The following is a 10,864-nucleotide window of genomic DNA, read 5'->3' as shown; positions in this document are numbered from 1 at the left end:
ATAGATCGCGTATAGGTAGTTAAATATTGAGTGATGGCTCAATAATTGACCAAAAAATGTTTAGTCTCTAAAGGCTAAATATGTAATTCAGTGGTATCTTTGTACAGTGCTATTAATGTAATGCTTTTATTAACATAAATACATACTACATATTTAATCTGTTAGAGAAATCTTGACTCTAAACACAGTCGTCTTCTGCAGCCAGAAATTAAGCTTACAGCAGCATTCCTTCACAAAAAGTGGAAATCCCAAGAGTCTTCCTTGAGAACAGGGCAGGAGTAAACAGCGTGTAAGATTTATTAGAGCGGAAGGAACTCTCCTTTATCAAAGGCAGGGGTTGTGGGGGGAGCCAATTTTGTGGAAGGTAGTGAATTGTTGGAAGTGAATCATGCTAGGCATAAGATTATAATTAAGCATGAAAGCAATTTAAATAGAGATATGGTGGCTTTTTCATCACTGGAGTCCTTTGATGGTGAAAGTTAGGGGTTTGATGCAGAGTGTTTGGTATGTGGCCAGTGTTGCAGAATTGGTCAGACTAGGTGTCTCATTGTGTCTTTGCTTTACGATCTGTAAATCTGGCTCATCCCCACTTGCTTGCTTCCAGCTAAATATCGTGGTCTGCTCAGGGCTTAAATGACTTTATTGGTTCCCCAGGTGTCTTTTCAGGTAGCCTACGTGAGAACGAATAGAGAGGAAACAAAACAGCATTACAAAGCAGGTAAAAATACAGGGAGTAGACAAAATGAATCTTGAATTATCCTTTTTGTTTGTTTGTTTTGTTCTGTTTTTCCAGGTAGCTGTGGGGCTTCCTTGGGCCTTACGGGTCCTTCAAGAGAAACTATAGCTGGTGCGTGGGGACAAGTGCAGTTTTCCAGTTCAAGAAGCCTTTTTGCCAGTACAGAGCTTGCCCGTGTTGCACTGTCATGAGGGGGGAAGGAGAGGACTTTATCGTGGGCGCTCAGAGTGGGGAGATTGCTAACTTGCCTCCAAAGAGTAAGGACTCCCCTGCTATTCCAGCAGCCTGTTGCTGTGCCCTAGCATCACGTCATGACCAGCAGCAGAAATGGGCAGGATTTGGGCTCTATGCTTTTCTGTCACTTGCTCTCAGTCTTCCATGGGGAGTCCTGCAGACAGTGTGCATGCAGGGCTGTATCCCAGGCAGCTGCTGGGCCATTGGAAGCGAGGTCGGGATGCGAAAGCAGAGTCTGGAAGCAGAGGGGATTGAAGAGACCATTTTGAAAGCCAGACTTCCCTTTTTCCTGCCTGGCTTGTCTGGTGCAGTGGAAGCATGTGGGATGGGGCGGTCTGCATGCTCTTGCCCCAGGTGTGCAGCTGCTTCCCTTGCAGTTTCCCCAGAGCTTCGTGCAAAGTTCCTTGCTGCAAACATGGGCAGATCAAGGCTGTGGGAGTCATCTGGGCTAGCACTGAGAGTGCAGCTGTGACCTAGCGCTGCGGGGTGTGGGGATGTTTGTGGGTATGTCTGTGTGTTTCCTTCTTTTAAGACCAGGTCAGTAACTTGTCTCATTTGACCACTATAATTTTGATCTGATGCTGGGAGCCAAAAGGCAACTTTTGCTGTTGGCAATCCATAGCCTAACATGCAACCGTATACAAAAGAGTACCATCAAGTATAGGAGAGGTAGGAGTCTTTATATATGTATATATACACACACGCATGCATACATACATATATTTTTCAATATATATATATATATATGTAAAATATATATGCTTACTCAATTGAGACAGCTCCATCTGGACACCTACAGGGCATTCTGACCCTGTAGGCACAGAACGTGTAGCTAAACTGGGTAATTGGAGAAGACAGCGAAAATGAATAGGGATCTAAACCTTATTACAGACGTAGCGGATAAGAGTTAAACTTATCCAGGATAAATGGGGTCTAAAGGGAAAGGTCATGATTGGCTGTACACGAATGAAGTACAAACAATAGTATTAAGAAAAAAACACTTAATCAGGATGAGATGGATCATCAGAGTGAAGGATGCTAAGATGCAGAGCGGCAATAGACGTATGTTATTCCAGCTGTCCGAGAGTTTCATGTGTGCTATGGAGAGAATAAGTGATGGCTTGGAACTCTTAGTGCTGAAGGGGACCTAGAGCAGATCCTACTCCATCTTCAGGCTTTGTTCTGCCAGAAATGAGGATATGTGTTGAACAATTACTCAGTGGAAGGTTGTTTGAATATGCTATTATTTCCTAATATTTTTTGGACTGCAGGACTGTAATACTTTGGAAAGGCAGGTGTGATAACTGTGTATACTGTCCTGGTAGGAGGAGGATTAGAGATTCCTTATGTTTCAGTGGTAGCCTGTGGCTAGGTTATCTTTAAGTGACTATAGAATCACAGCTTCAGAGTCTTCAGGTTTTCTAAACATGTACTTTTTTCAGGACCATTCACAGAAATAATCTTTCTCATAAAGGAAGTGCCCAATAAATACCTGCAAAAGAACAGATAACAGTAGTTTAAATAAAGGACTAAATTTTGGAGCTCTTGTTTCCCCTAGGAAGCCTAGTGATTAGGCATTAAGGCCAAGTACTTAAAGTTTTGGTGTGGGGTTTTTTTTCAGAATTGATCGCTCAAATTTTGAAACTAGAGAAAAATAGGTACCTCTGTAATGCTTTTTGTAAGGCTCTCTGACTAGTGCCTATTCAACATTAAAAAAAAAAAAAAGCCAAGACAAGAAACAGGAGAGGCAATAAATTAAACCCATAGATACACAAACCCTAACAAACAACAGTTAGCAGAGACAGTGACACAGACCAGAAATCTTAAATCAGGGGACCTATTACAGAAACCACTGAAATATAACCTTAAGGAGGTTCAGCCAGATTCTTTGATGACATGTGATAATTGTGTTTTATTTTTCTTATCAGAATGGGCCTTGTAGGAAAGAGTAAGTGTATGAGATTTTTTTGAGGGAGGATTGTGGGACTGTGCAAAAAATACTACGGGATTTTTAGGGGGAACAAAACCAGTTCTGCACTCCTCAGTCTACATATAAACATTATTTTAAATGTCTTCTCATTGTATAACTGCGAAGTGGCCACATGTGAAGTAATGCAAATAAATGTCAATAATTAGAACTATAACTGTTTGTTATAAAACCTTTTGTTGTGTAATTTATGTCTGGCATTCACCTACGTAGTTATTTCTGTAACTGTTGAACTGTGACATGTAACCCTTATAATCAACAAAACCAGCTTTCACTTAGTCTCCCTTTCATACAGACCCTTTAAAAATGCATGTAAATGTACTTTTTCATGGACTTGCAGAATCATTGAGGTTGGAAGGGACCTCTGGAAGTCTCTAGTCCAACCTCACTTCATCAATGCAGGGTCAACTAGAGCGGGTTGTCCAGGACTGTGTCTAGTTAGGTTTGAAGTATCTTTCAAGGACGGAGACTCCACAACTTCTCTGGGCAACTTGTTCCAGTGTTTGACCACCCTCAGAGTAAAAATGTTTCTTCTTATGTTTAAGTGGACTTTCATGAACTTCAGTCCATTGCCCATTGCTTCTTGGCCTGTCCTCTCTCAGCCTCTCCTCATATGTCAGATGCTCCAAGCCCTCATCAGTTGCTCAGTGCTTCACTGAACTTGTTCCGTTATGTCCGTGTCTTCCTTGTACTGGGGAAGCTGGAACTGGACCCAGTACTCTAGATGTGGTTTCACCAGCACTGGGAAGAGGGGAAGGATCACCTCCGTTACCTGTTGGTGATGCTTTTCCTAATAGAGGCTACTGGTCTACTGAATTACTTAATTTGTGCTTAAGTAGTAAGCTTGTGCCCTGGCAGCGAAATTCAGGGGACTAATTAAAATAGACACACGGTGGCATCTTCAGTACTCTGACTCTTGAACAAGAACTAGGCAAAGCAACAGTAGTAGATGAGCTTAACACACACTGAGGGGAAGGGAACTTTCAGGGCATGATTCTCTCCTGGCCAGTGCTGCTGAATGTTGCTGTTGTTGCATGCTGTTGTTGCATGTTTTGGGGCACTCTGCTTCAAACTGTGGCTGACATTTCAGGTGAGTTACCATCGTGTGGTCAGCAGAGCTGTTGAGATGGAAGGGCACAACTGTGTCCAGCAAGGCCACCTTTTGCTGCTGAGGAGGGCTGATGCAGCTGGGAAGCTTGGCAAGAGAAGAGGCCCTACGCAAGCCTGGCCCAGCAGGGTGTGTGGAAGGAGGCCGGGCTGTCAAGGCTGAGCTGATCTGGCTGCCCTGTAGGCACAGGGGCTGGCATGGTGGGGCTGTGTGCGTAAGGAGGCTGAAAGGGTTGGGAGGGTAGATGTAGGGTCACGACTGGGTTGACCGGGACTGCGTGCCACGTAACGGGGCTGGCAGAGCTTAGGTCAGAGCTTAGCTGGGTGTTATGAATGGGGCTGCCAGGAAAGCCTAGGGCTACGGGTGGGCCAGGGCGTGGGCTCTGTGAGGGTGACCCCGGGAGGGACGGGACAGGACAGGGCAGGCCCCGGGACGGGACACGGGGACCTGCGTGGGGCAAGGCGGGCACGCCGGGGTCCGTCGGGGCGAAGGGTTGTGGGACGGGGCCGAGCTAGGCCGGGCACTGAGTCCGGCCGGCGCCGGCGGGGCAGGGCAAGCTGTCGCTCCGCTTCGGCAGCACTCGAAGGTGGCGGAGGCGGCCAGGGTGCGGCCGGGGCGGGGAGAGGGAGCGAGCGCGGAGCGGCGGCTCCTCCTCCGCCACACCCGGCGCGGCAGGAAGAGGAACAGCCGCGCCCGCGCCCAGCTCCCGGCCGGCCCCGGCCCAGCGCAGCGCCATGGCGGCGGAGGAGGTGGACGGGCTGGCGATGTCCCGGCCTCACTACGGCTGTGAGTACTGGGGCGCCCGGGGATCCTCCCGGCCGCCAGGCAACGACCTGCCCGGCGACGCCCTGCCCGGCCCACGCTGTCCGTCCCTGCCAGGGGCCGGTGCTGGGAGTGACGGCTGGGGCGCCGCAGGCGCGGGGGGAGCCGCGGGGCCTCGGCGCTGCGACTGGCCCGCGGGCGCGGTGGGCCCCGCCGGCTCTCCGCGCGGGCCCCGGGGCGCGGCCCGCCGTGCCTCCCGCAGGGTGGGCGCCGTAGGGCGCGGGAGCTCGTCCGAGCTCGACGTCCCTCCCGAGGCGTTAGAGAAGAGCGCCGGGAGAAGGCGGTGGATGGGCAGCGCAGGGGCGTCCTCCGGCTCGCCCGCCGTCGCCTCCCGCGGGCGGGCTCCGTGCCTCGCCCAAGATGTCCGCCGCGGGCGGGGGGGGGGGAGCGCGGGGCGGGGGTGCCCCTGGTGGGAGGGGGCGCCCCGGCAGGAGAAGGGCGCGGGCCGCGGCGGCGGTCGCTGCCTTCTTGCTTCCCGCGTATGTCGGCGGCGGCACCTGACTTACCGGGCGAAACGCGCGTTCCGATCCGGCACCTCCACCTCCTTGTCATACGCTTGCTGTGGAGAGGGAGGCTTTAGCTCAAGGTGTCCGAGATACGCGCTCGCTTGCGGTACGATACCGCGTCAAAAATGAGCAAAGGCGAGGAGAAAGGCGGTGCTGCGGGTGGGAGATGTCGTAAGAGACAGGCGGTCGGACCGTGCGGTGCCGCCCGAGGCCGGGGCGGGCGGCAGCAGGTGGAGCGCTGGAGAAAGGGTTGTGTGCTCGACACTCGGCCTAAAGCAAGAAGGAGGGATTGAGCTGGGGAGTCGGAAGGGGAGGGAATTTTTCCTTACTGGTAGGCGTTGTCCTGTGGTTTGGGACAGTTTTCAGCTCTTGTAACTTTGGGTGGGGTTGGAGTAGTCAGAAAGATGCTTTTGCGGTACTCCAAACCGGTTTCTAAGAGACCCTTTGCAGTTTGAACCAAGATGTTGTTTGATCCCAAGCGCTGTAGTTTGATACCTCATCACTTGCATGTATTTGTTGAAGGCATTTTAGGTGGAAGCTAACCTTTGATTAATAATGGTATGAGACATTTCCTATTTGTCAAGTTGGTCCATAAAACCTAAGAAGTTGTGGGTTTGGGGTTGGTTTTTTTTTTTTACATGAAAGCATGGATGAGGTATTTAGCTGTAAGAGTGGAAAGAGCAGGCTTTGTCCCGGAGGCTTTAAACACACAGAATCTGGAAGATTTAGGCCTATACCCCTATGTAGGTCCTCAGCTTGATCCAAAGATGACATGGAGGTTGTGGATCTGATTCCCTTCCACGTGAGGATTGCGAGTAGCATTTCCATCTTTTTTAGAGATGGACTATAAAGGTACAGAAGGGATTATATGATGTGAATATATATTGTTGTCCTTCCTTAATCTTTAACTACCAAAATCAGAGGATAGATGGAGGGACATGTGGTCACTGATGTGCTTTTGAGGAAGAGAAAGGCAAAGCTAGAAGAACATAAGAAAATTAAAGACTGTTTCTAAGAAATTGGAAGATGGAAAAAGTTGGATCACAGTCAATTTGAGAAATCGGAAAGAGGGAAGATGGCAAATTTATGTGACAAAGAAGGAAGAATAAGGAAACAGGGTCTCTTCTGTTGCTTGTAAAGAACGGATATATTTGGTCCTTCATTTTTCTGAATCAAATAAAATCTGTGATGAGTTTCCATTGGAAAGGTTGGATCTGATTTTTGGTGTGCCTGTTCAGTTACATTCGATCTTCAACCACCTGAGAATGTGTTTTGACTATTTGCAGCTGTCTTGGATAATGAGAGATTAACAGCGGAGGAAATGGATGAAAGACGACGCCAGAATGTAGCCTACGAATACCTTTGTCATCTGGAGGAAGCCAAGAGGTAAGAATAAGTGGTTTTGAAACTGCTGGTGCTTTAAAAGAAGTTGTGATATTTAGTAAGGGGAATAATTTGGATGCAGCTTACCTCTTGTCTCTGTTTCTTAGTGGCTATATAGATTCATTTTAACAAACAAACAAACCCCAAAAAACAACTGACCCCTAGGGTGCTTATCTAACATGTTCTTAAAGACTTTTTGTGACAAGGACTCCATAGCTCTAGTGCTCCAGTATTCCTAGCACTGGATGGGTTCTCCCTGTTTTCTAACTTGTGTATGTCTTGGTCCAGTATTACCTCACTACTTATCAATGGACATGAAGAACAGGTTATTGTCTTCCTCTTAACTGCAACCTTTTACAAAATTAAATTGTAACAGTGTATTTCCCTTGCACTTACCTTCTTTTAGACTGAAAACCCAATTCTTGCCTATTTCTCTGTGGGTCCTGTTTAATAGATCTGTAGTACTTTTCCCTGGATTGTTCTGACTTCTCTCCACTCACTCCATGTCCTTCTGGAAGTACACTGCCAAAACAGAGAAGAGTTTTCCAACAAGGACATTAACATGCATACTTATAAGAGCACAAGGATTATTTTGTGTACCCTGATAGATATGCTGGTATTGTTCGTTATGGCATGGTATCTACATTTTCATAACGATATGATGTAGTAGAGTTTTGCTGAGTTGCCACCATTTTCCTTGAAGGTGTGCTGCTGAAATTTGTTCCTCATATACAGTTTATCGTGTTTTCCTGAGTGCGTTACCTTTCACTTTATCCTGCTGAATTTGATTTTTTTCCTGATCTTTGTTTAATATGTTGAAATAATTTTGATCTTATTCCTGGTCTCCAGCATGTGTGTAGCTTTTGTCATCTCCATGTTTAATAAGCATGTAAGCATGCTGTATTTCTTCATTCAGACAATTAATGAAAGTATGATCAGAACACAGTAGATACTATATATCTGCTATTAAAGGAAAAAGAACCAATATTAGAAATGAACACATGAAGTCTTACTGTTGGTATTTAAATCTTTTTGTAAACATTCAGTCTTATATGCCGCACGTGGAGAACAGGAGTGAGACAGACCAGTTTGTCTTCTGCTTCCCTTCATGGCAGCTGGGTCTTTTCATGCCTTTGTATAAATTGAATTTTTTACTGGAAATTTTAAATGTTTTTTTGAAGCTGAGATGGAGACCAAAGACAGGTTTTCAGAAACAAGATTAAAGAAAAAGAGGTGAGGTAATGTTTGTATTGGTGACTCCCCCTTCCCCCAACACTTTTGAAAGTAAGGCTAGTGTTTCAGTTTGCATTTTGTAATGGGTCAGGAAATGGATTGTGAGCATTTTGTAATTAGTCAGGAAATGGATTGTGAGCTAGACTTTCCTTGTTCCCACAAAGATCTAGACAAACTAGCCAACGTGTATGCCACAGAAAATAACTTCCAGAGCAGTAGAAGAGTATGGAGCATGCATAAAAACATGTTCTAAATAGTCGACAGCATGTTTTGTCATGGCTTACTGAATGCTTCAGTCTGCCTTTGTCCTTCAGAAGACAGTATGGAGTAAGAGCCAGAAAACTTTCTCTTCCGCTGGGTGATGAATTTTGGATACGTCTGTGTAAGTCTTCCCCAGCAAGACAGACATGTTCCGCTGTAGTGATTTTATTGGGGAGAAAATGCTGAGTTTGTACAAGTTCACTGCTGGCAGAGTATAAAGAAGGACTTCATTCCAGGATTTTAATAGTTTACGCTGCCTTACCAAGAATGTGTGGTATATTTTTGAAGGGGCAGGGAATACTCAGTTTATGCTATAGTCTTTTAGGTGCTTCATTACAATTGTCACTATTACAGATTCACAGAGGCTGCTTAGTTACTAGCAGATAATAATTTTCTGTCCATACCGATTTGGATGAGGTTTGAAGTAGTGAGAAAGATCTGACTATATGTCAAAATAACTCCTTCCCTTTGAATCCGAAGTCTTTAGGATCAAATGCTGGGTGACAGGGAGAGATGAGTTGTGCTGTAGTCACTGTCTGTGCTTGAAGGAGCCCCAGATCCATCACTTGTGGACTCTTTCTGTCACTGGCCTCAGAGTAAACGCTTTCCAAGGTGCTTGTTCCTCTGCTCAAGTCCATGTCCAGAATTGCAAAAAAGTTCAGGCAAAAATACCTAACACGGCAACAGCTTTAATATTTTCACTAAGCTCTTTCTTGCTTAATCATGGGGACTTACTCTTTAGATAAACCATCTTTGACTCTAAAGTTTCTCGGCCATCTTATCTCTGCTTCTGAGTATTGCCTTGGTATTGACAAGGCTGAGCAGCGGGGCATTTGATTTTGCTGCACCTTGTCAGAGACAGGATGTTTTCACTGTTTTGTCTCAGGACGAGCCTTCAGATGTTTCAAATAATGCCTAGTGGTTGCCAGTACGTTTTGTGAAGAATGAAGCAATAGCTGTGTGGCTCAAAATGCAAGTAGTGGTGTTACAGCCTTCCTCGTATCCACCTTGGCAGTCGGAGCACTTACTTGTTAAGTGGGAGGTGTGCTTGGAGAGCTTCAAATACCCCTTTTCCAACTCTCAACCCACGTTTGCTTAGTGGCCTACAGGCTGTTCGTGCATATGTGAGTGGGAATTCCTGACTCCTATAGCTGAAGCCATACCACTTTGCATAAGAGTTAAAGATTAAATGACCAGAAGGAGGGGAACAGACTCCTTAGGTTAATAATTAAGATACAGAAGTGGGAGCAGAAAGGCTTGTGTTCATGGTCTACTCCCAAGAATTTTTTTTCCTCACTGAGCCGTCTTTTTGTAAATTGTCTTTTGAATTTTTTTTATTACTACTAGTACAGCCTAAAAGAGGCTGCATTGTTGGAAAGGAGTTTATTTAACAAGAACAACTAAACCAGAGCTGTAAGAGATCATTATATTTGAAATTAATGTCCTTGGTCTGAGATTTTCTGTATTTGACTTCTTTGCCAGTAGTGTAACTGAGACATAACGTGTGAATTAGATACTGTAGCATTTTGCTTATGCTATTGATTACAGTGCCTCAGAGCTACAGGTATGGATAGGAGGGTTTATAATCTTTGTTCGGAGTGAGAGATTTTCAGATTGGAAGTTATGTCTATAAGGAGAAGAGGAGGACCTCACAGCAGAGGAAGGCATCTGGTGTGCCCTGTGTCACACTCTCAGAAGCTGAAAAGGTGAACGTTGTAAAGTTGATGGCGGCTGAGGCAGGGTGGGAGGCAGCTGAAGAATTCTTAGCATCCCCCTCCTCCCCATAATCATATTACCATATTACATTGTACTATTAAATTCAGACACTGTAGTTTATATTCAGTTTTTCTATAATGTAAAGGGACCTAAAATGATGTGAATAATATCACGAGGATTTGCATTGCGTCAGCATTGTCAGAGGCTTGCTATCCCTTTCACCAAGGAGCAAATACGGAATCTAGAAGCAGAAGTGATTTTTTTTTTTTTTTTTGTAAATGTTAAAAGAAGAAGGTAAGATGAAAATTGTCTAGCACCTAATTTTATAGTGAAATGAAAAATCCAGAAAAGTCTGGATTTCTGAACTGTCTGATATAACAGCACGTGTGCAGTAGATGTGAGTATGTCATGAAGTTGTTCGGAGTACCTGTCTGCTAAGGAGCATACATCAGAGGCATTATTAGAGGAATATCAATAACTTGTACTTATTTAACGCTATTCCAGCCTATTTTGTTTTTTTCTTGAGCTGTCACTGTTGTTCTATTGTTATTTAGCAGTTTTTGACTTCAGCCACTAATGTGCAACAGTCTTGTGAAACAGGCATTATTATTGCTAGTTGGAGAAAGGGAGGCAGAGCATGCAACTGAGTTGCTCAAGATCATGAAAGACATTGAAATGAAAATTGGAGCTAAAATGAAGATTGTGAACAGAGGGATTCCTGTACTATGCTTGGACCAGATACCTCTTTCTTGAATGAAAATGGCTTTATGAATAAGTGTTGTTTAATACTTCAAATTTGGTGGTTTGTGGTTGGTTGGTTGGGTTGGGTTTTTTTTTCTGTCTCCAAATCACAGTAGACTATACAGAAAAGCTGTGGC

The 10,864-nt window shown here is 45.3% G+C and overlaps 1 protein-coding gene and 1 long non-coding RNA gene across 2 annotated transcripts in view; one reads left to right on the top strand and one right to left on the bottom strand.

The window, feature by feature from the left end:
• Positions 1–1,629: 1,629 nt before the first annotated feature.
• Positions 1,630–5,674, bottom strand: LOC140656211 (uncharacterized). Its single transcript, XR_012044021.1, has 2 exons — positions 5,394–5,674; positions 1,630–2,462 (listed from the first exon to the last, which is right to left on the bottom strand). It is a non-coding gene; the product is annotated as an uncharacterized lncRNA (long non-coding RNA).
• Positions 4,710–10,864, top strand: part of IQGAP1 (IQ motif containing GTPase activating protein 1) — a 78,428-nt gene continuing 72,273 nt past the window's right edge. Inside the window, exons 1-2 of the mRNA XM_072871645.1 lie at positions 4,710–4,851; positions 6,680–6,779. Of these exons, the coding sequence (XP_072727746.1) occupies positions 4,800–4,851; positions 6,680–6,779 (152 nt within the window). The 5' untranslated portion in view covers positions 4,710–4,799. The remainder of the gene's footprint in view (positions 4,852–6,679; positions 6,780–10,864) is intronic.

The sequence above is a fragment of the Ciconia boyciana genome, chromosome 8 (assembly GCF_034638445.1).
Source record: "Ciconia boyciana chromosome 8, ASM3463844v1, whole genome shotgun sequence".
Lineage (NCBI taxonomy): Eukaryota > Metazoa > Chordata > Aves > Ciconiiformes > Ciconiidae > Ciconia > Ciconia boyciana.
This window is presented reverse-complemented; position numbering and strand designations above follow the sequence as displayed.